This window comes from Ips typographus, linkage group LG6 (genome assembly GCF_016097725.1).
Source record: "Ips typographus isolate SLU linkage group LG6, UJ_Ityp_2.0, whole genome shotgun sequence".
In the NCBI taxonomy this organism is placed as follows: Eukaryota; Metazoa; Arthropoda; class Insecta; order Coleoptera; family Curculionidae; genus Ips; species Ips typographus.
Genome location: NC_138427.1, coordinates 2354835 through 2378818, shown reverse-complemented (window position 1 = coordinate 2378818; position 23984 = coordinate 2354835). Strand labels below are relative to the sequence as shown.

Genomic DNA, 23984 nt, shown 5'->3' with positions numbered 1-23984 from the left:
TACCGATCGCAACTCGCGAGTTGACAGTGACAGTGGTTGAACAAATAATAGAAAAACAATAATAAAGCTAAAGAAAACAGTACAAATAGCGTTATTTGTAGAGAAAAATGAATTAGAGTGTTGTTTGAAAGCAGCAATTTGAAAAAGATAGCCTAATAAGAATGAACAACGTAAGCCTTTTGAACTGCCATTAAATATACACCAGACTACAGAGGGTACTTTCCTGTGGTACTTTCAAACATCTGTTAAACCTCTTAAATAAATAGAGAATAATGGCTAGGTTTGCTGATTATTTTGTTATTTGTGGACTGGATTACGGTTCAGGCCTAGAACCTGATAAATATTCAGGTAAGGTTTGTTTCTATTCAGGCAAAGTTTCAAGAGTTTCATTGTTTGCCCCTTCATACAAGAAAGTAGAGCTCATAGGTATATGTTCTTGTTCCTTGTTTTTTGTACTAAAATTGTCTCAGTTGTTTTAAAGGAGACAAATACTACATGCATTCAAACAATTGTATATGTGGCATTTGTAATTTTCAGAAGCATATGCATGATTTGAACTTCATTCATTTTGGAAATGACATGGAATATGTATTAAACTTGGTATAAAATATACAGTGTACCTGCCATCAGCTAACTAGTATTAGTACCAATATTGGGTAACAAAAGTATTTAAATAGAAAAAAACATTATTAAATAGTACTAAAACTAAGTACAAAAGAATCTTATCAGGCTGAAAAATAAATTGAAAAAAAAAATCTAAAATTCCTGAAATTCTAAATAAATTGTTGGAAAATTGGATTAGTGCAAGTTAAGATAGTATTGATTGAAATCTGTTTTTAATCTGGAAGTGTAAATCAATTATGTGTATGAATGATGAAGGCTATTCAATTTGGATACCTAAAAACTATAAAAATTGTGAAATTATATTCTACCAGAAATTTGTTTTTTTTTACTGCAGCCTACTGATTTCCTGTTTTCTGCATGCTTTGTTATTTTTCAAAATGATGACCTTTAATTTATCTTTTCCAGTTTTACTACTCTGAGAGTACAAGACTCTGAAATTTATATTTCCACAAAATAAATGAGTACACAGACACAATTTTTATTGACCCAAATATTGTAATTTTTTATATATTTACTTGATCTATTTCTACAAATTTCTTATGTTCAACTTACAGATAATTTACATATATCACCTTTGGAAAGATCATACAAATGTAAAGTGTTAGCCCATTATCCAGAAAACAACAAAAATAATCCATTTGATGAATCTGCTGTGTCTATGGTAAGCCAATATTATAAGTTTGGTAAAGTTACCTTATGTCCCTTGTGTGCTGTAATTTTGTAGCTTGTTTTACCTAGTGGATTGAGATTTCGAGCACAAAAGCACTCAGTAACTCAATCACCTAATTTCCATTCATTCCTAATTACTAGAGAAAACGGCAAACGATGTTATGGCTTCAGTTTAGTGTTTTATGAAGAAGTTCGCAATCGCGACATTTGTACTGCAATGCAAACGTTACAGGTAAATTAACTTGAAAAATGTTTGGCAGTTTGTAATCAAACCATTTGTAGGCAATGTATGTCACAGAACAATCAAGTGGTTTAAGAAATAGATCGATTCAGCAAATGCAAATTCACACACCTCAGTCCCGCTCCTTGCCAAAACATTTCAAATTGAACTCTTCAAATCCCAATAGTTCACTTTTCACCCAGTACGACATTATAAATGATAAACTGTTTGTGTCAAAAAGTATTGGAATAATTTGTCAAACAGCTTATGTGCAGGCAGCTAAAATGTTTTTAGAAAATTTGTACAGGTAAAATTGCTATTAAAAAATGTCTGCAAGTGTTATGTTTTTTGATGTATTTAGATGTGCACCAAGAAAGTCTACCTTAGCAAATGGTCTTAGTTTGGAGAGTTACGTGTTTAATTTACTGTATGAGGTAGGAAGTGTAGTTGTTGTTTGTTTGCTTTCTAAATAATAGCATATTTTAGATTGAATTACCAGCTCCAGGAAAAAGTATTCTTATACATTTACCACCTTCAGACCCTCAACTACCTCCGGCTAATGCCGTTCTACAAAATCCTGCTCCTCCCATTGAATTACCACATTCAGATTACTATATGAGATTAATGTTTACCTGGTTAGGGGTCGATATTGTGGTGCAGCTTTTTACTTGCCTTTTGCTAGAAAATCAGGTTTTATTAAGAAGTTCTGGTATTAATTCCTATTTTTTCTTGATTTGGTTAATTTGTGATTTGTGACATTTTTAGATCCACAGAAACTTATGGTTGTAGCCGAAGGAATAACAACTTTGTTATTCCCCTTTACATGGCCTCATGTATATGTGCCGATTTTACCTGCTGAGTTGCATCACTTTTTGGATGCTCCCGTTCCTTTTGTAATGGGGTTGTATGCTTCTACTGAGAATATTAAAGTCGCTTCTGAAGCCACACTATGTTACGTAGACGTAGATAAGTGCAAGGTTCAGTTACCAGAAGAGTTACCAGTGTTTCCACATTTAGAAACTTTTGTGGCTGAAATTTGGTCCTTATTAGACAAATACGGAGTGCACGTACCAAATTCGGAAAACATTAGAAATTTATGGGTTAGTTTGGGTTTCACTTTGGTGTTTTCGCAATTAGAGTTAAAAATATTTAAGGATACACCTCCAAGAATTAGCAGTACATTACCTGGAAGGCAAAACCAAAGAAAACTTTCTTTACATAATACTCTAGACTGTGATAGGCCGCCATCACCTCCAGGATCGGCGCGATCCGAAGCTTTACAAAGAATCGCGGATATTGTAAGACGCACAGGGGTCGCTTTAGATAAAAAAGAAGTCCAGTTACCATCTGATTCGTATTTGGATGAGCTGAGGTTTAACAATGCAGTACGGGAAATTTTCTTAAACAGATTTGTTCACATTTTCCATTCCTATGAAAATTTCGTGATATTTCCTACTAACCATGTAAGTATGGGTGATTGTCCGATATCGGATCATCACTATTTACAACTATACAGTGTGTCCCAAATTGCTTCTACATGTATTGGGATCTCGAAAACGGTAAGAGCTACAGAGTCGGTTAAATGGGGAAAGTTTTAGAGAATTTTATTTCCGGTTTCCAAATTAAATTATCTTTCTTCGTTTTTCGGAAAATTGGGAAAACGTCAGAGGCTGCATTTTAAACACTCTTTAACAAGGCCAAAGAGAGTTTTGGAGGACGCCATCTTGAAGGCGGCCATAAAAATTTACAAAGTTATCATCCATATCTCGGAAACCAAAGACGATAGATTTTTTCTAATTACGTCATCGTGTTCTACGTAAAAAAGTGCCTTAATAATGTCTTAGTTTCAAAACTCTCTTTGGTTTTGTTAAGGAGTGTTTGCTGACGTTTTTCGGAAAACGGAGAAAGATAATTTAATTTGGAAACCGGAAATAAGTTTCACATAAAATTCTCTGAAACTTTCCCCATTTAACCGACTCTGTAGCTCTTACGGTTACAGAGATCCCAATACATGTAGAACCAATTTGGGACACATTGTATTTAAATGTTTATTATTATTCTGATAATTTATTTGAAGAACAAAGAAGACTGGTTTAATAATAGAGACGAAATGCAAAACTTCGACAAAGCCTCTTTCTTGTCGGATCAACCGGAAAATGATCGTTTGTTTTTGTGGCGATTCTTAGAATCCCAAATGTTCGCCACTTTAATCGACAACAAAATTCTGTCTCAGTGGGGTGAACGGGATAATAACTTACTGATATTTGACAACCGAATAAAACTGCTAAAACAGCGCTATGGTGGTGAAAACCTGTTGCGATCAATTGCCTACGAGCCATGCACCCAAGTCCATGAGACTCAAAAATTGTTAGAACGAAGACTGCAGAATCCGGAGTTCGAATCGCCTACGCCTAGGGAGATAATGAACTCCAAACCTACGATAAGCCGACAGTTTCCTTTACTCAACAAAGATGTGTTGAATAAAACTCCGGTGGTGAGTAAAGGGAGTATCCCCAGAGCCAGGGAGTTAAGAAAAGGTTTTACATTTGGAAAACCCCCGTTACCTTCAAATGATAAATCGGTAAAGTCACAAAACAACCAGGATGTTTCACCAGCATTGTTGGCTCAGGCTAATTGGACATTTGTGGAAAAGTTGTTGACGGTAATAATTTATTCACTTCACAAGTTCAATACAATTAGATTTTTGTTTAATGCAGGATTGTAAAGCCAAAACCAAACGGATGTTACTGGCTAAACTAGGAGCTGAAGGAGTGACTTTATCAAGTAACCCGTCCTCGGATAGTTTTGGAGCAGTGGAAGAAAGTACTTTAGTCGCGTCTCTGTGCGATTTTTTGGAAAGGGTATGGTCGCATGGTTTGCAACGGAAACGTGGCAAATCGGCATTGTGGACTCATTTATTGGCATATCAAGAAAAGTATAAGGATCAAAATGAAAAAGATAATAACTATTTGCTGAATGCTGGTAAGTTTTTTATAAGGTCACAAAATTGTACTTTTCCTATTTTTGAAAGGATGTAGCTTTTTTTTAAGCCTCCATTAAAAAGAGAATAAAAAGTACTACAAAATGAGCTGCACATTTTGCACTTGTTTTAATTTCAGATATGTCACGTTTAACTACCAGCTTGGAAAGTTGGCAGAGCCCTGAAAGAGTGAAAGCCGATCTTCCAGATCTACCCAGCACTATTTTCTTCGACATAGCTAACGTCCAAGCTATGCCGGACGTAAAAACCGGCATCGGTTTCTCAAGAGCGTGGATCCGACTGGCGTTGGAAAAAAAGCAATTATCCAGACATCTCCGAACATTACTATCCGACCAGTCACTCTTAAAGGAACTGTACAAGAGATCTGCTTTTTTGCGGTGCGAAGAAGAGAAAGAACAATTTCTTTATCATCTGCTTTCATTAAATGCCGTTGATTATTTCTGTTTTACCTGTACATACCCAACTACTGTGATACCTTATACAATCGTTATAGTACCGAATAAAAAGGGGGCCTACACTTCGGCCAATGTGTGGGTGGTGTTGTCTGGCACATTGTCGGAAACTCAACGGGTTGCTGTACCCAAAAATACGTATAATTTTGAATATCGAAATAGGAATTTGGGGGTTTTGACTACTTTGAGGATTGGTCATGATAATTCTGGTTTATATGCCAAGTGGATGGTTGATTATGTTCTAGTTAGGAATGACGTTACTGGACATACTTATCGGTAAGTATTTGTTCAGTAATAACATTGTATCTTGAGGTAGAAATTTCGAATTTTTTACAGATTCACTTGTGGTCGGTGGTTGGGTCGAGGTATAGACGACGGTTCTACCGAACGACTTTTAGTTGGCACACTAATGTCGATCAAAAAAGACGAAGAAGATAGCAGACCGACTGGCAGTTTGGGGCGCAGCACCCCGCGCACCCGTTCTCCTGCCCCATCGCCCCGCACTGAAATGAAAGCGTCAGAACTGCAGTACATGTTGGGTTAGTACAGTTTTACTACCAACAATATACAGAGTCGACACTAATGCGGGTAAAGTAAGTACAACATGGTTTTTAACAATTACTACAGCGTTTTTATACTTACGAGGTGTCGGTTCTGTATAACAATATCTAATAAATTTATGATACTAACGTTCATGTAATCATCATCAAATCAGTTTTTTGATTGGTCAATTATATCATTCATTTAGAAATAAATAATAAAAAATTACTCTTTATTTACTAAACTGTGTTTAGGAGATTGCGTGAACAACATAGTCAAATGGAAATACACCAGAAGCTCAGAAAGGCACACCACTCTTACAGTGTTGCTTTGTAGCGAGGACGGCCTAGCTCATTGCCTTGAAAACGTTTTTCTTTTGGGTTTTAAGTCGGCCAGAATGTTTGTGGGGAAACATTATCTGTGGGACTATTTTGGTAGGCGTTATTCATTAAACACTACCAGTTGAGTCAACGGATTTTTGTTTTCCTTTTGACAGTTAGGGTGAAAGATCAATTCGAACAAAACTTGCTCGACGAACTGTCGGGACATAAAACCGCTAGTTTGGAAAGAAACCACCAGGAAACGGTCGCCGTGTGGCGGTGCTATTGTCATCTCGTTGATGAAATTCTGCATACCAGCAAGAACTTGGGCAAAGATGGAAAATTTCAGTTGTTTATTTGCCTCGGAGTACGGTAAGTTTACTTTTTAGTGTCACAATTTTTATTAATACTCTTATTGACCTTTTATTAATAACCAAGACAAATTTATGATTCATTTTTCTCTTTAAGAGAGCATCTACTGCACCGAATGCTCATCCCAATGTCAAACTGCAGAGTAACGCTCGAAATGTACGAAGAAAACTCTTTTCTTCGTAAACGAGCCCTTTTAACCTTCTTAACGCAAATATTAGCACCACTAGACGAATTGGATGTCGTTTTAGAAGACTCAGTAACACACGGCATAACGTCGCCATCGACTCATAATTAAAGACTTTAACGCCTAAATTGTGCGAAATTAATTTAGATCTGATACGCGTGCTACTGCATTAGTACGTAAGGCCAAAGTAGAGATTTTCACGTTGAATTTTTGTGTGTTACAAAAATAAGGTGTCTATATTTTTTATATTTTATGTGTATGCGGTTTTACCTGCATATACTCTTTTACCTTCTTGATATTATAAGTTTGTATAAATGGTTTCTTTTATTAGTTGGTTTGTAAATAGGAATTTTCTGTCCGACTTATGATGTGGTTTTCAATGCTAAATTAGGTTGTGATATTGAATTTAGATCATTTAGTGAGCGTAGAAATTACAAAACTACACACAAAAGACCATGATAGCCATCTAGAAACAAACGTGAAGATTTTTCGAACTTGCTCAATTTTTTTAGTTAATGCTTGCCACATAGAATTTTTATTATTTACATTTTTAGATCTCGGGATAATTATTTTGACAACCAACTTATAGTTTAGGTGTGTGTGATATGTTACCAAACAAAGATCAACTTTATGTAGTTTATTCTTTTCAGAAAACCTCCTCTAAACACGTTTTTGTTATTCAGAATATTTTTTATTTTTATAATTATATAGTATATTTAAGTTTATTGCAGCTCCTTTATAAACAGGTTCGAATTATTTAACAGATATTATTTTTTATTAAGTTGCTGTACAAATTAATACACAATTGAGTTTACTATACTGGTTGACAAAAAATAGTGTGTATTCTGTAAGGTAAAGTGAGCCATTCTTGCCACTTTTCATTAGGTAGAAATAAGTTTATTTTAACGTCAAGAAGTAAATTGTAATTGTGTTATTGTATGAGACTACAAAAATACCAAAATAGAAGCAGTATCTGCTTATTTACCTTGTAAGCCATTTATGTAAAGTTTTTAGACAAAAAAAAATAAAAGCTTTGACTCGATTTTTTCTGCAGTTTATTCGTCTAACATATCTATAAAACAAAGTTATTCCCTTGTAATTTTTTGGAATCAAAATTTTTCCATTCCAAATTGGATTTTCTAGAGAATCAGAAAAAAATCAATTTTTGCCAACAAAATTTGTACTTGGCGAACGCGATTGTTTAAATGTGGTACATAAAATTAATGATCTTACTAGATACTGTAGTTGTACGAATATAATACTTAGAAATAAAATAAATAAGTTCTAACCTAACTTACACTTGCACTGATATCCCATAAACAGATCTTAACTCATATAACTGAGAAAAAACTTATTATAAAGTTTACAAAGATAACAATTTGTTTCGTTTCACAAATTTTTACTCTGAAAACTTAATAAACACATTATGGGTAATATGACATTCTATATAAACCAGTAAAAAATATCACAAAATTTCTGATTTGTCAGAAATTAGTCTAAACTAATCTATGGGCACTTTTAATTAAGTTAGTAAGGCACTTTAATCATAAGAATGGTCGTTCAGTATGCTCACTCATACTTTGTCAGCTACAATAGTTATAGACAATTTCCTGTCGGGCCATGAAAAGGTTTTCGGTAAGGACAACGCTTCCGGGCTTGCTAAAGCTTGGAAAGTGACCGCCATATCTTGAGCAAGGTCGTCTGGAATTAGTACTTGAAGCCACGCCCCTTGTGACACATATGGATAATCTGGATGGACTAAAGTACCAGTAACCGAATGAGCTACTAGTGTTATTGCCGTTTCTCCCAGTACTGATTTAAACGTAAAATGTCGGCCATGTTTTACTCGACCCCTGACGAATATCACCAAATATTATTAGTTTTTTTAAGTATGCAAGACAATTAATTACCTAATAGCTAAAGGTAATAAGCTACCAGCTTCAAGATTGAATATTAAGTGAACCCCATCCAGTTTACGGACTCTTAGTAACTCTGGAGAATCCAAGGATATTCCTAAAAGTCTCAAAGCAGTCACAAAAAAAAAACTTTCATTATTTGTACAATTTACCTGAAAACGTTGAATGAAAAGCCGAATCCAGTCTCAAACCGACGTCTTTACAGTCTTTACCATTAAAATACTCCTGCTCAGACCATGAACACCTACCAGAAACCCCACTTAAATTTGAGCCTTCTAATTCAAAGCCTCTTTCAACTTCTTCTCGGGCATAAGGATCAAGTTCAAAAACACTTTCTCCTCGCCTCATATCAGTTATATGCCAGCCGCCTCCAGCTCTATAACATTCAACAATTACCACATGACTAACCACTTGCAAAAAAATAAAAATTACGCTGGCAGACGCTTAAGAATATCCAAAATTCCTGCTCCATTCCATTGCTGGGAGGCTTTCAGTTCTTCTGCGCAAATACCGACAATTTGAACAAAATCAACAGTTCCAAAGGGAGTTTGAGTGCTATTTAATTGCGGATCGGACGTCATTAACATGTGTTGTATTCTGGACTCACTATTATCCAATGCACAATGCCAAGACACATGATCACTAGCACATAAAGCATTTCCTGAAAACATGAACAACTTAATACCCACACCATTACTGATTAAACTAGGTGAAAATACCTGATTGAAAAACATATTTAGCCAAAGATTGCATTAATGTAGCAGGCCAGGTTGGAGGGGAAGTGTCCTCTGGTTCACGCTTTAGTCTAAATGTGAGCTCAAAACCAAATCCTGAAGGATTTTCAGGACCAGACGGATCATGCACTCTACCATCTCCATGGAGGTCTGACAAGCCAAAACTGATGTAATGCCAGTGTGGGGGTACATTTTCAGATGGAATGCCTGGATTGGCATACATAGAAATGTAGTCCAGTGGGTCAGGGCCTCCTAACCTTTACATGTTATGTATGTAAAAATAGTTATTTAAAGTATTACATCAGGTTTGGTTAGGTCAAATTTATGACATTCATAGGAATGAATTGGCATTTTAAAGAAGTTTACCTTACAAATCCAGTTAGAAGTACATTTATTGAAATCTTAATTAACAGGTAAACTCTAAAATTAACATTGCCAAAATATTAATATGTTTTTCTATTATCTATTGAACTGCCCATTAAACGAAAACCAGGTAACTCACAAAAAAGAAGTTTTCCAGATCTTCATTAATTTAGTTAAAAAACAAAATGCCTACTGTGTATTTTAAAGAAAAATTCAGTCATTTAAGAAAGTGTTCAATAATCTTACTTCTAGCTTATTTTAATGAATGAAAACTTTAAAGTGAATTTAGCTGGGATAGTTATATACACTACGACTATTATATATATAGGATAAAAATAGCCACTACAGGAACTAATTTCAAATCAAGAGGGAAACACCCTTACAGGAAATGATGTCTGGTTAAAAATAGACTTGAAAGGTAATTTGAAACTTATCGGCTATTTTTTTTGTACATCCACTGGGATCATATTAGTCATACTTACCAATATTTCAATAACGCCGTCACTTGCAAAGGATTTACTTGGTCTGGATACATTTTTCTGCATAAATTGTACAAAGTCTCCAAACCAGCTGGAGTGGGTGGAAGCATGTTAATTGGTGGTGGATGATGAGTTAGAGCTGCTGCTTCTTCCATTGCAATTTTCAATACTACAATACATGCAGAAATCTTTCAAAATTGATATTAAATTTAATATTACAAAATTGTTGTTACTTACCTCTTTTAAACAATTCTTCTTAATTGAACGAAACAAATAAATGTGAATATGAAGGGTAATAAAGACACTATAAAATTATTAAATGTAAAGCGTTAGAAGAACCTCTAATCACTCCAAATGCATAAACTATCTAACAAAACAAAAAACTTTAAAATAAAAACAAAAAGTTTATACTAAACTGCAAAACTGGCAAAGTATGACTGATGATGACTGATTAGTGATGTTTCATGTAAATGACTGAACTGCTGTCTAAACATTTACCAACGAAGCGACTGGAACGCATATGACAGTGGATCACATGTTAGAAAAGGACTCTGCTAGTAAGGGCGTCATGTGACCTACTATCACATGATAGAACATTAAAGCTAGTTGTTGCATGGAGCAGTAAAACGAACGTGACAAGTAAAACAGGTGATTTGACAGAGAAGAGAGATGTCAGATGGAGATGGAAAATTATAAACAAATTCATTAATAAATAAATAAATAATTAAATTAAATCGGAAATTTAACAGAGAAATTTAAAAGTGGAAAGTTAAATAAGTGGATGATACTTTTAATTGCGCTCGAGTGATTATTGGGTTTAAATCAGATTGCCTTTCATGGTCAATAAAGAAAATAAAGGTCAGGCACAAATGTTCACAACACTTTGTTAATTTGTGATTTTACTAAATTAATACCAACAATTTCAATGTTGGACTCATCTCCCGAAGACGAAGACTTCCCAGGGCGATTATTACATCAGGTAGGTCAATACTTAAATTGCACTTTTTAAGAAGTACCTACATACATGTAATTATTAACATTATTTTGTTTCAGGCAGCACTATGGGACAATACAGAATTACTTGAAGATCTTCTTGAAGGTGGCCAGCAGGCTTTTTTAAATTCCCAAGACAGTTGGGGAAGAACACCTCTTCATGCTGCTGTCATAACTGAGTCTTCAAAATGCTTGCCATTGCTTTTAAACTCCGGCTCTGATCCTAATGTGCAATGTGGGCCAAGAGGTGAATGCAAGGTAATTCAATTTAGTATTACTTTGTAAATTATGTTAATTAACAATTTGATACAATCGAAGCCTGGCAACTACTCTGTAATATATGTTTTCAGACTCCTCTACATGTTTGTGCTGAGTGTGGTTATTATAATAATATAAAAGTCCTTTTGCAACATAATGCTGATTTTCTTATCAAGGATGGAAATGGGTTTACAGCTTTGGAAATTGCTGAAAAATGTGGACAAGTCAAATGTGCAGAACTAATCAAGGATGCTGCTGGTAAATGTTTTGCTTTATTTTTTATATGTACTGGTTTTGTTTATTATTATTTGATTAATTGGAGTTATCCTTAAAAGTGGTAAAAAGTTCTAATTCAAAAGTATTGGACTTTGGTTACATAACCCAAAAAGTGTAGGTATACTACTAATCACATTTTATTTTAAAACTATTTAACCATTTGTACAACATTGTTTTTTAAAACTAACTTAAAAAGTATAGAAAATATACAGTTTCCTACTTGGGATAGTGGTAATTCTAATGTAATTTTATGTATTGTTTCTAGAAAACTTGGTGGTAATTTCCAAAGAGACATTAAAAAATTCCCACAACACTTTCAATGGTAATCTTTTTGATAAATTTGTTTGCACTTAACAAATCTACAATCACAATGACATATTTGTAACCAAATTTAATTGTTGTGTGTCCTCAAGTACTCCCACTTATTACAACATTGATAAATGTCTTATCAGTAACTAATTAACAGCTCATATTACTTTCCCTCTTTGTGATCGATTAAGAAGTCCAGACACATCAGCTGACGCGCTTTAGGGTACTGAACGACTCCAAACTATGTGAAGGCACTTTTTATTATAATGAGATTATCAGTGTAACCTTTCCCCTTGAAATTCTTGGTTTTGATTGTCTTAAACTGAAGCTTTTCAAAGCACATCGTCGACCCTATTTTCTTCCCATCGTCGGTTCCAGAGTGTGTTTCGTTACGTTGCCGTGCATTTTCGGCTTGCGTCTGTTCATTCATCGCTTGTATTTTGAGGATACAGAAACAAAAGTTAGATAGTGATGAACTACGCGTCTATAGGTCGCTGCTGTTTTACCACAGTGTTGTTTGTAATTTTAGCCTATTTAATATTGTTACTACTGAAAAGGAAATACAAGTTTAACGGTTGGTTTATGACGACAACAAATTAGCATTTATTCTAGTGTAAGTAACAGTTTAACTTTACTATATTTTTTTGCAGGAGTAACCGCAAAATAATATTTATTATACCAGTATAGATATCATGTAATTAGAATTCCCTTGATATTTTGCCTCACGAATGGCCATGATTTCAGGGTGTGTTATCGATCCGGTTAAAGTGGGGTGAATGTCAGCTGTTTTGTGGCCTTTTATCCAACCCCAATTTATAAGTTATATATTTTGTATAGTGGGTGATTTACAAAATTCATCATTTGTACAGTCTATACTGTAGAAATTCTTTAGATAGATTGTGAATACTGTTTACGCTATTTAGAAATCAATTCTGTGATGGCCACACGGACCCCGCGACGCCGACGTCGAACGGCAGATTTAGCTTTCGACGCTTCCGATTATTTTTCCGACGATTTTACAATATTTAATGATGGAACTGGCAAGTATTGTTTTGTTCAATGTCCTTTTATTTTTTGATTTTGACCAAACTAACTTAATATTTGCTTTAAAAGACTTATGTTCTAACTTCTTAATCTTTGCATTCCATACTTAAATAGCCTCAAGTACCCTTATTGTTGTGCGCTTGTTAAAGGTTTAAATTAGAAGCGTTAAAGGCGTTTGACATAGCATACACAGTGGATTAGACGTAGTTCGCCTTTCAGATTGGATTTCTTGTATTATAAAGAAGAAAACAGGTGTCACTATAAATAACAAATAACGAAATTGGCAAAGTAAATAAAATGGAAATAAGCAGAGTGGGGTAATGTTTAACGTTAGGTATTTGGTGTAGTATACATAAGGAAAATTGGTGGTTTTGAAATAGCTTATCATCTACTTTTTTTCCTAGTAAATTTATAGTAATGAGACATTTAAATTGGCCAATAAGGTCATTGTAGGATATCTAAAAATAAACTTATTTACAACTCAAATGCAGAAATCGTGTGTGCATTTACTTTACTTTCATACTTAAACCATCAGTTTGTTGATGTTGTAGATTAATCAACTTATGCCAGTCTTCTTGCATAAAAAATAACATAACAAATTAAAAAATTTGTTATAGATGCTAAAGAAAAAGCTAGACTGGACATCCATGCTGCCGTTCGACATGCTTGTTCTCAAGGAGACCTTAATTCAGTACAACAATTGTTGTCCTCTTTACAAGACGATGCTGAACTTATTGTTAACATGGCGCCCAGTGGGGCCAACACATTACTATTTTCGTAAGTGAGTAGTTTTCTATCAATGTAATGGTAGTTATGATGTTTGTTAATAGCGCCTGTGAAGTTGGCAATCGTAAGATAGTAAAAATTTTACTGGACAATGGCGCTGATGGTAGATGTCATCCTGTTACCAAATATTCGCCTTTATACATAGCCTGCTATCAAGGCCATCGTGAAGTGGTGGAAATGTTGCTTATTAAATTTCCTGAACTAGTTCAGGTATTTTACAGTTTAGTTATAGTTACAATAGTTGTTAAAATAGGAAATTTCAGCAACATACTGTAGAAAGGTGGTTGCCAATACACGCTGCTTGTATTAACGGGCATTGCTCTATTTTGGAGCTACTGTTTCACTTTCCTTATCCCTCTCATGTGTTGCGCAAATACAGGTATACAAACTTGCATTTTAACAAGCTTTTGTGTTTACTATTACATTTTTTACACAGAGATGCGTCAGAACAGTGGGAGTATTTTATGCCCTTTGACATAAATGAACGAGACGCTACAGGGCAGAACATCCTGTACGTGGCATCATTGCTGGGCAACAAAAAGCTTGTTGAAGTGATTCTCAAATTTAAAATAAAAGCCACCAGGATTATACAGTGTGGAAGTTCAGAAGATGACTTGACACCCTTATCTGAGGCTGTAATTAGCCCTACGAAGCGACGTATATCTGACGGGATAATGAGTATTATGTCCAAGTTACACTTGTCTAAAGAGTCTTCCTTAGATAATGAGGTACTAAAGATTCCTGGTAAACCTTGCTTCCATTTATTCCAAGTTTTGTCAACAGTTTGATGCCAATACTAAAGCAGTTTGCCCGTTACGAATTGACATGTACTGTAATAATAACACTGAGACTGCCTTGCACGCAACTATTAGAGGAAGACATTATGACATAGCTTTAGCCTTGTTAAATGCCGGCGCTAGTCCAAACGCTGTTATTAAACCATATCATAATATGAATGAGGTAAGATTGGTCGTAATGATTGTTTAATTTCAGTCTTGGAATATTTTCAATGTGATAATCAAATTTATGTATATTTTGATAACCTTAAAATAAAAGTTTACTTTATGATGGTTTTGGATGTTTACTATTAATTAAAAATTTTAGGATGTGAGTTGTAGTTCAGTTGAAGAGGATGTAAGTTACACATCATCCGGATTGGTGGAAGCCTGTAAAAACCGTGACGTACCAATAGTCGATTTGTTATTAAAACGGGGAGCGCGCGATGACGATTGCAAAGCTTTAAGTATTGCCGTAGCAAACAAAGATGAAACACTTATTGCCAAATTACTTTCCATTAAAGTAATCACTTATCAATAATTAATCACAATTTAACATTTGATTGAGTATTGTTTGTAGGCTTATTCAGATCCTGAATATAAAATTAACAAAAAAGCAATGACGGAAAACATCAACTCATCTCACATAGCAATGTTTGCCAATGTTTCAAGCCTGACTTATTCCAGTTTATTCCCTAACACCCCGACTATGATAAACTGGCACAATCAAAAGTGCGGTTTGAGTGAAATCAAGCTTCAATGGTTGATCGATGCAGCTTTGAATTTAAATCCCAAGCTGAAACAAAATCCACGGAGCTACGACATTGCGTTATTTTCAATCACCAGACTGGACATATCTAACAACAGCCTCACTTCCATACCGTTTGGAGTTTTCAAGTTGCGAAGCTTGAAACACCTCAATTTGTCACAGAATAAAATTCAAGAACTGCCAGCACCAGAACCTGTTGAAAGTGGTAAACGACCATTCAGAAGGAAGAATCGTAAAGAAGAGTCGTGTTACACTTGTCCAGTTTTGGAAGAGTTGTATTTGCAAGAGAATCGGTTGAGTCAAATACCGGAGATGATTTTTAAACTGCCGTGCTTAGTCACTTTGGTTATTGCTAACAATAAGCTGCAAGAGCTGCCGTACGAAATGTGGTTGGCGCCGAAACTGAAGGAGTTAAACGCGTCTTTTAATCTTCTGAAAGAGTTACCCTCAACTCCAAAAGAGGTGAGTGATGGTAATATTCAAAAAACTGAACTTGTCTAGTAACTGTCTGATTTTGGGTGTTTAAGCAACAAATTGTAAACATATTTTAGGCCAAAGAAGACATTGATAAGTTAAGTATTAGTTCAAGTGACAGTCAATTATCCAATTTGGCAGAGCTCGAGTCTGACAATGAAATAACAGAGTTTGATAAAATGTTACATAATGAGGAGGTAGTTCAAACTGTTAGGTATAGAAAGAAGGAGAGGTCGTTTTTGTAAGTTTTTTGTCCACTAATTTACAAGTTTCTTCATAACGCAAGTATTTTTAGGCAACTAGAAGTAAACCGGCATCACTTATGGAGTAAACACGTTGAAGTAACAGAACAAATACTGCATAATGACGAAACGTTACAAGACAAATGTTCTCAATTATCTGCTTTGAATCTTGCTCATAATTTATTTACCAGCATCCCAGTGGTTTTACCTTGCCTGGCCGTTAATCTCACCAGGCTTAACATGGCGTTTAATTCCTTAAGATCCATGTCACATATCACGAGCTATCCAAGCTCATTAAAACAATTAGACTTGAGTCACAACCATATCTCAGTTTGGCCGAGTTTACCTCAAGTGGAAGCGCCCGACAACATGGAATTAGCCAACTTGGCGTGTTACATGGATAATGTGGCTTTTAAAGGAAAATCCACGGAAGTGGGAGGTAATATCGGGTGTTACGATTACTAAATTGAGTTTAAGACTTCTGTCACAGTTAGGAGACATTCGTCCAGATCTGTCAGGCATGCAGTGCTTCATTCAGTTTGCGTTCACAGGCGACATTTAAGGCTGGATAGTTTAAGGACGTTAGTTTTAGCCGATAATCAGTTTACTAGGATTCAACTTTGTACAGATGATAATGGGGAAGTGAGTGGAACTGAAGATGATGAACCAGAAAGGGTAAGAGCATCTTTAGTAATTTCCTAACGGTTTTATTGGATGTTTAGTTAGTTATATTTGTTCAGTCAAATTAACAAAAATGTCCTTGAAGTGAGTTTCCATTTTTTTCAGACACCACAAACAACTAAATCAAGGCTATTGTTTCCCAACTTATCGATGCTGGACATAAGCAATAATAATATTAAAGAAATTCCTTCCAATATCTACGACTTGTCAAACTTATCAGTTCTTAACATAAGCGGCAACTTGGGTAAGTTATTTTATTTTTCCGTCACACTTATTATTTGTTTACTAAACTTTTTTCCCACATGATGTTGAGTTAATTACCGGATTACGAGAGTGAATGAAAACCTGTAAACCGTGCTTAATTCTATCAATGTTAATCTTAAGAGTACCACTCATTGCAGTTAAAATAATTGTAAGGGTAATTTGTATTGTGTGTAAACATTGTTATTTCATCTACAAAAATGTTTTTTATTATTATTAGAAACTGTTGATTATTAAAAATGCCCTAATTTCAACACATGTTTTATAACGTTCAACACTGAAACTGACTTGGTACTCTTAATAGCATTAGTTTATTAATAGGTATAACCGAGCTCCCACCACAGATGGGATTGTTATCGCGACTGTGGAATTTAAATACACGAGGCTGCTCCTTACAAGATCCCCTGAAATTCATGATAGAAAGTAAAAAATACAAAACGATGGACATCATAGGCTACTTAAAATCGGTGTTAGAAGATGCGAAACCTTACGCTAGAATGAAACTTATGATTGTCGGCGTTCAAGGCATCGGAAAAACTAGTTTATTGGACCAATTACGTCAGGAAGGTACCACTAAAAAACGACCTGAAGTAAGTGAGGTTAAGCGTTTTGTTTATGGTTCTAGTTGTTCTAGTGAATGATTGTTTTTAGCACTGGGGTAAACGAATGGGTAATAAAAATATAAACACTAAAACCTCAAGGGGTAGTAACATGTCAACAGTTGGGGTGGATATAGGCGATTGGGTTTATGAGAAAAAATTCAGGAATCAGTCTTTGCACGGTCCGGTTATTTTTCGCACTTGGGATTTTGGCGGGCAAAAAGAGTAAGTTTAAATTCAAAAAACTAAGAGTAGTTCCAAATAAAGACATTTCCAGATATTACGCTACACATCAATATTTCCTTTCGAAAAGAAGTCTTTATCTGGTGGTGTGGAAAATAACAGACGGCCATCGGGGCATTAATGAAATATTACAGTGGCTCGTTAATATTCAGGCTAGGGCACCAAACTCTCCCGTAATTATAGTAGGCACACATTACGATGTGGTCCAGGAATTTAATCCAAATATTTCCGAAGACTATCAGCAAATAATCCGGGATCGGTTTATAAACATAGTGGACGCGGAGAAAATGGGACTTCCGCGCGTTCTGGATACCATAGAAATCAGTTGCAAGACTCGGCATAACATTCGACTACTTTGCAATTTAATTTATGACACTGTTTTTAGTTTAAGACCACCAGGTAGGAGTTAATTTTGTTTTTTAAAACTAGTTAACTTATAAAACTCACGATTTGTAGGGAGCAAAGAATTATTGTTGGAACAAAAAGTCCCAGCTACTTATTTAGCACTGGAAGATATAGTAAATTCAGTAGCTGCGGAAAGGAGAGCTAACGGGCTTGATCCTGTTTTAAATGCAGACCAGTACAGATCTATTATGACCGCTGAAATGCAGCAAAGGTATAATAAAACTTTTCGGGATTGGGCAGAACTGCATCAAGCTACTTTGTTTTTACACGAAAATGGTTGGTTATTTTTCATTTACGTTATTGAGAAACAAAATTATTTTCATACTTCAGGTGTACTTTTGCATTATGACGATGCCACTCTCAAAGATTTATATTTTCTGGATCCGCAGTGGTTGTGCGACATGTTAGCCCACGTCGTAACAATCCGAGAAATAAATCCTTTCGCTCGTACAGGTGTTATGAAACTTGATGATCTCAAACACGTATTTAAAGCTAGTAACATTGGCCCTATTGACACTAGAGGTTACGTAGTTAATCTTCTTAACAAGTTCGAAGTCGCTTTGACGTGGGATTCTCGTACTTTACTCATACCCTCATTATTACCCACTGAAGAAGATATGATTATAGCGCAAATGTATCCAGGTCAAGGTGGACAGCCGCTTGTTAAAGTCAAAGTAAGCTGCTGTTTGATTGGTTGGCATAAATGTGATAATATTTTGAGTGTAGGTGCCTTTGAGGTCACGTGGCTGGGCTGTACGCAGTAAGAAATTAACTGTTAGTCCTAAATCTGTGTTGTATAAAGAGGATTCTTCACAAGGTTTTCAACTCAATTTGCTTCACTCAAGCTCCTCTAAAGCCGGTATTTTATTTTATCACTTTATTTTTACCTTGTAACAAAATGAAAATTGTAGAAACTCCTCCTGTAGTGGAAATTCAGTATGACGTAACTCCGAAACATACAGACAAATCTATAACTCGGTTACTGTTGATGTCATATTTTCCTTCTGGTTTTTGGTCACGACTAATATCCAGAGTTTTGGCAGACGACTCTATTATCGATATTATTAGAGGGATTTTTGTCCTCCCTAAGGATGTAGCTCAAGACGAACATCTAGCAAAAAGTCTAAACTTAAATGCTGAATGGGTTTTATGGCAAACTGGGCTGCAATTAAAATATGGGGACATAACTTTGTTTAGGATGAAGGAGGTGTTGCATAACACTGCAGCACATTACAGGCAACTCAAGTAGGTTTAAGTCGTTTTTGGTGCAAAGTTATTCGTAAAATCCTGTTTTAGACTGAAACTTAAGCAAGATAATGTTTGGTGCGACGTGGACCTGCAAAATTCTTCAATCTTAGAAATTCAATTTCCAGTAGACTCGTTGTCAGTCAAGCCAAAACTAACCGAAAACTCTCTGCTCAGTCATTTCAAAATAAAAGACGAACTTATCTTAGAATGCAGTCAGGAATGCACAGCTCAATTACTGGCTTTGGCTGTAGATCACGTGGATGTGCTATTAGAAGACTGGTACCCAACTTTGGGTACTCGATTTGTTCACACTTCAGAAGGAAAATTTTTAATCACACGCTTGATACCTTGCCCGCACTGCATGGGATATTCTCAAGAGGATTTTGATGCAAATCATCCCTCAACCTCGCATGATTTGGATGAAACAAACTACCACATGTACAGAACCAGGAAATCCCAAGAATCGTGGACTTCAGAGTGCGATAGTGGAGTTGATCCCGATTCCAACGTTTCTAGTCGAAACGTTTCCACTGAAGGACATCCAAATCTTCATGGGGAAGATCAAACTAATAAAAATCCAGTATATTACTCTTGGCTGGTTGAGGAAGGTATTTTAGAGTCTTATAATGATAAAGCGGTTAGTTGTCCTACTCATGGTGAAGTGAAACTAACTAGAATAGCTCCTGATGTGGTAAGTAAACAAAAGTTCACTTAGTGTTTAATTAGTAATAATTGTTCTTTAGGTATTCCTGGATTTAGGAGATCGTTACATAATAAAACCTGAAAACATCAAAAAAGGCAAAATGTTAGGTCGAGGCGCGTTTGGTTTTGTGTTTAAAGGTGCCTGCAAATTGAGAGGTTCTCAAAATATGATCGACGTGGCAATGAAAATGTTACAACCGGTCCAACCTGGACCTAACGCTCGACAGTCCGCTATTATAGCCTACAAGGCGGCGCAAGGAAAATGGGACCGAGATCCGTTGCAATACGCTTGCAAAGCTTACTGCACTGCTAGACAGGAGTTAAATATTTTATTGAGTTTGCGCCATCCGAATATCGTTCCTTTTGTCGGAGTTTGTACTAGTCCTTTGGCTTTGGTGCTAGATTTGGCACCTCAAGGTGCTTTGGATTTGGTTCTGAAGCATTATAGACGGTCAGGGGCTAAAGTGGGTCCTTATACCACTCAAGCAGTCATTTTACAAGTAAGTTTTGTTTGAAATTTGACTTACTGAATACGAAAGGAAGGAAATGACAAACAGTCTTCTCCACAATACTTTATTATGACCTTAGATGGTAAGGTCTGCTCAACAAGTTTCGGTCACATAAATGACCATCTTCAGGAGCTACAAGAATAACCTACTTTACTTGGTGTACCAGAAGTTAAAAGTTAAAAAACGAGATGTTAAAAAACGAGAAAACATACCTCAAATCAGTCGATCAATGTGACTACTGTCTTTTTACAAGGGGAGAGACAGAGAGACCCATGTTATACCGAATTAGTGAATTTAACATAGTTCAATAGGCGAACAAAGCTGTAAAATTTAACACATGTAACATGAATTAAAAGATTATGGGAAATTTAAATAGTTACCTCATTATGGAGAAAAAACTAACTCTAACACATTAAAATAAAAACAAAAAACTTAAACTAGACCCATTTAGGGCTGGGTGAGACCCTATGGGGAAAAAAGAGTTTAAAACTTATACACCATCCGCAGAAGAGGCGATCAAACAGGAAACAAAATGGAGGTGCAAACATTTTTTAAAAAATTCACATTGATAAGCCGTTAATTTGAAGGCAGAGGGGGGGGGGGGGGGGAAATTTACCACTTACTGAATAGATTTATGAAGAAACAACTTCAATTTTAGGTTGCCAAAGCAATTGAATATCTTCATCGTCAGCACATTATCTATCGGGACCTTAAATCTGAAAATATCCTTGTTTGGGATATGCCTCCTCCTTTTGTTGACACTCCCGATTATCCAGTTCATATTAAAGTTGCTGATTACGGTAAGTTTTTTAATTTCTTTCGTTACTAAGGGGAGTTTTTAATTAGCACATTTTCTGGGAACATTTTTACAGGTATTAGTAGACTTACCCTTCCATCTGGTACTAAAGGTTTTGGTGGTACGGAGGGCTTTATGGCTCCTGAAATAATGCGCTATAACGGGGAAGAAGAATATACGGAAAAAGTGGACTGCTTTTCATTCGGAATGTTCATCTACGAACTACTCACGTTGCACCAGCCTTTCGAAGGACACGAGTCGGTTAAAGAGTGCATTTTGGAAGGAGGACGACCTCCTCTAACTTATCGGGTACTGCACCTACACTAATAAAAGTAACTTTATAATATTTTGTGATTTGCATTCTAGGAAACGTTATATCCAAGCTATTTTCTCGACTTGATGGTACTCTGTTGGTCTCAGCAGCCTAGGGACAGACCTACAGCCAGTCAAATCGTTTCTATAGCCAGCGCTCCGGAGTTTACTCATTTGTGTGATGTGGCTTCTTTGAAACATCCGGCAGCTGTGGTCGCTGCAAGTAGTGCTGCTTTAACCTACATAACGGGTAAGTACTCTTAAATTAACAGTAAACGTTCAATAATTTTGATAGTTTAGAGTACCTATTTACTACTATTTACTATTACTACTTATACTATTTCAACTGGATAATTTATTATAACGTGTGCAAGACAACTGTCGGGTAAATTAAATCACTGTGTTGAGCACTTTCTGTTTCAAATTTTCCTCTTCCGATTAAACACTATAATAAGTGTTTTATTGCAGATGACGGTTTATTAGGCTCTGAAATGTGGTTAATGTGCGAAAATTCTAGAGTTGATTTACTGTTAGCGGCAGATAGAGGTTGGTTGCAATATCACACAATGTCGTTACCCATTAGACCTTCTGCCACGTGCACTGTTGGTGACACTGTCTGGATTGGTGATTGTTCCGGTTCAATTCATGCTTACTCGTATGTTCTACAGAATATTTGGTCACGCATATTCAACTAATAAACGTTTCTAGATCTAGTGATGGTAGAAAGTTGTTCTACTACGCATTAGAAATGGATTCGACCACTCAAGTGCAGGCTCTAATTTACTTGGCGCCCTTAAAAAGGGTTGCGTGCGCCCTGTCTAATGGTAGATTGTTTTTGGTCAATTCTGAAATTCGTCCGGCAACTCCAACAGCAGCGGAGGGCACTTTTGTAATGACCGAGCTGGGTTTAACCTCCGGAATCAACTGTATGTGTCCTATATTTAGAGATGACGAAAAGTAGGTGGTTTTAAGTAAAATTTCATATTTTCTATTTCATTAAGTCTGTTTCTAGGTTATGTGAGTTGTGGTGCGGTGGTTGCGATGGTCAAATAACCATTTATACCATAAAAGATCAAGTGGTAGCCGGGCACGAAGTGCTCAACCATTATCAGCCTATTATCAGTTTAGTGGACGTAATGAATTTGGTGTCAACAGAAAATATTGTGTGGTCCTATGTTAGGCCTGGTTGTGTGGTCTATCAATGGGACGTTAAATCGCGGTCTATTGTCAATAAATTGGATTGTTCTAAACTGGTACCTTGTTCGGAAAGTCTTAAATCTATTGCTATTGAAGAGCATTTGAGCCCCACTAACTGTCAGGTAAGTTTTATGTACATTTTGTTGCAAGTTTCTGACACAACAGAATTTGTATTTTTTCAGGTCTCTAGTTTGGTAGTTTTAAATGAAGAACTATACATCGGCACCACTTGGGGCTGTATTATAATAGCGGAAAAATCAACACTCAGGCCTATAACAATCTTCAGGCCGTACGAACAAGAAGTCAAACTGATAGTTCCTTTAGCTATGCCAAAAAGCGTGAACGACAGTCACGAAAACACCTCACTTATTGCGACAATCGGACGGGGTTATCGCAATTTGTTATCTCGTTACACTGATGTACCAATATCCGTCGGAACGCCACTGGCCAGTCCCATGGGCAGCAATTACGCCTCTTATTTAAACAAACCAAATATGTTTATATTGCTATGGCGGGCGGAACATTGGAGCGCGGTTTAATTCGTACATTTTTCTTACTTTTTGAGTATTTCAAGAGATTATTGCATTTTTTTTAATTTAATTGAAAAAGTTTGAGATGCGAAAGTAGTATTGACTTGTTGATTAAACACTAAATTGACACTTTCATAGTTTCAGAGTAGCGAACAGAAAGTTGAATAACTTTTACTAAAAATTTACAAATTGTTCTTGACTAACATTTGGTAAGTAATTGTATGAATTATTTTGTTGAGATTTTGTTGTGATATTTTTATACTTTATTTATTAACAATTTTATATAATGGTTTGGATTTTAACATTTCTGTGGGTGCAAGTACAAAACATCTATTTACAGCATTCCAGACAGAGCTAATATTATTGGATTTTTTTCTGCAATTTGTTATTGTTTTTTTTATATATTTTTAGTCACATTTTAGACTGTCTCATTTTTATCTGTGATTGCCAATTAAATTATTCGAATAAAGTTAAAGCTATACGTTTTATCATTTAATTAAATCCTCTTCTGTACCTACAGTTTATCAACATTAATAGAAAACTTTTTTCCACTGCAATTTGTAATTGGAAATATTTTATAGTGTATGCTTTAAACAAGAGCAGCAGCTGAATATCTATTTTGGGCTACAATAATACAATAAAAGGCCCACCGTAATTTAATTATCCAAATAATTTTGCTTAACTGGAATTGCCGGCACAA

General features: G+C 35.6%; 3 protein-coding genes and 1 long non-coding RNA gene across 8 annotated transcripts; 2 read left to right on the top strand and 2 right to left on the bottom strand.

Moving 5' to 3' along the window:
* The first annotated feature begins 7 nt into the window (after positions 1 to 7).
* Positions 8 to 7424, top strand: pns (DENN domain containing pinstripe). Of its 2 annotated transcripts, XM_081981792.1 has the most exons (15): positions 13 to 348; positions 1179 to 1285; positions 1349 to 1525; positions 1576 to 1820; positions 1875 to 1947; positions 2000 to 2222; positions 2279 to 2613; positions 2668 to 2976; positions 3591 to 4175; positions 4231 to 4495; positions 4633 to 5242; positions 5303 to 5505; positions 5761 to 5940; positions 6003 to 6198; positions 6295 to 7424. In XM_081981792.1, exons 1-15 carry the CDS (start codon positions 273 to 275, stop codon positions 6491 to 6493), a joined length of 3783 nt encoding a protein of 1260 aa, XP_081837918.1. In that variant the 5' UTR covers positions 13 to 272; the 3' UTR covers positions 6494 to 7424. The 2 variants fall into 2 exon arrangements, with proteins under 2 accessions (XP_081837919.1, XP_081837918.1); XM_081981793.1 differs by lacking the exons at positions 6003 to 6198; positions 6295 to 7424 and having other exon boundaries at positions 8 to 348; positions 5303 to 5559; positions 5761 to 5902.
* Positions 7421 to 10324, bottom strand: Su(fu) (suppressor of fused domain protein). Its single transcript, XM_081981800.1, has 7 exons — positions 10112 to 10324; positions 9878 to 10043; positions 9018 to 9289; positions 8731 to 8959; positions 8451 to 8674; positions 8293 to 8395; positions 7421 to 8235 (listed from the first exon to the last, which is right to left on the bottom strand). The coding sequence occupies exons 2-7, from the start codon at positions 10027 to 10029 to the stop codon at positions 7956 to 7958; spliced, it is 1260 nt and encodes a 419-aa protein (XP_081837926.1). The 5' UTR covers positions 10030 to 10043; positions 10112 to 10324; the 3' UTR covers positions 7421 to 7955.
* Positions 10325 to 10542: 218 nt separating this feature from the next.
* Positions 10543 to 23765, top strand: Lrrk (Leucine-rich repeat kinase). 4 transcript variants are annotated; one of them, XM_081981782.1, is made up of 31 exons: positions 10543 to 10853; positions 10928 to 11125; positions 11218 to 11383; positions 12634 to 12750; positions 13372 to 13531; positions 13585 to 13750; positions 13804 to 13919; positions 13977 to 14268; positions 14324 to 14500; positions 14645 to 14839; positions 14897 to 15547; positions 15637 to 15800; positions 15855 to 16240; positions 16292 to 16476; positions 16588 to 16726; positions 17065 to 17333; positions 17395 to 17567; positions 17620 to 17984; positions 18042 to 18266; positions 18321 to 18664; positions 18717 to 18849; positions 18902 to 19235; positions 19287 to 19929; positions 19982 to 20440; positions 21108 to 21249; positions 21322 to 21554; positions 21612 to 21807; positions 22026 to 22212; positions 22266 to 22514; positions 22570 to 22876; positions 22937 to 23765. In XM_081981782.1, the coding sequence occupies exons 1-31, from the start codon at positions 10800 to 10802 to the stop codon at positions 23291 to 23293; spliced, it is 7782 nt and encodes a 2593-aa protein (XP_081837908.1). In that variant the 5' UTR covers positions 10543 to 10799; the 3' UTR covers positions 23294 to 23765. The 4 variants fall into 4 exon arrangements, with proteins under 4 accessions (XP_081837908.1, XP_081837909.1, XP_081837911.1 ...); XM_081981783.1 differs by lacking the exon at positions 12634 to 12750; XM_081981785.1 differs by lacking the exons at positions 10543 to 10853; positions 10928 to 11125; positions 11218 to 11383 and adding an exon at positions 11926 to 12323.
* Positions 20500 to 20771, bottom strand: LOC145730562 (uncharacterized). Its single transcript, XR_014178644.1, has 2 exons — positions 20662 to 20771; positions 20500 to 20581 (listed from the first exon to the last, which is right to left on the bottom strand). It is a non-coding gene; the product is annotated as an uncharacterized LOC145730562 (long non-coding RNA).
* Positions 23766 to 23984: the final 219 nt, after the last annotated feature.

Bases quoted from the DNA above. Each gene is read 5' to 3' on its own strand.
- Lrrk (XM_081981782.1), top strand. From the start codon at position 10,800: ATGTTGGACTCATCTCCCGAAGACGAAGACTTCCCAGGGCGATTATTA. The intron at 11,384-12,633 runs GTAAATGTTTTG...TACGCTATTTAG, and splicing joins ACTAATCAAGGATGCTGCTG to AAATCAATTCTGTGATGGCC. The intron at 17,985-18,041 runs GTAGGAGTTAAT...CACGATTTGTAG, and splicing joins TTTTAGTTTAAGACCACCAG to GGAGCAAAGAATTATTGTTG.
- pns (XM_081981792.1), top strand. From the start codon at position 273: ATGGCTAGGTTTGCTGATTATTTTGTTATTTGTGGACTGGATTACGGT. The intron at 1,286-1,348 runs GTAAGCCAATAT...GTAATTTTGTAG, and splicing joins ATGAATCTGCTGTGTCTATG to CTTGTTTTACCTAGTGGATT. The intron at 5,941-6,002 runs GTAGGCGTTATT...TCCTTTTGACAG, and splicing joins TTATCTGTGGGACTATTTTG to TTAGGGTGAAAGATCAATTC.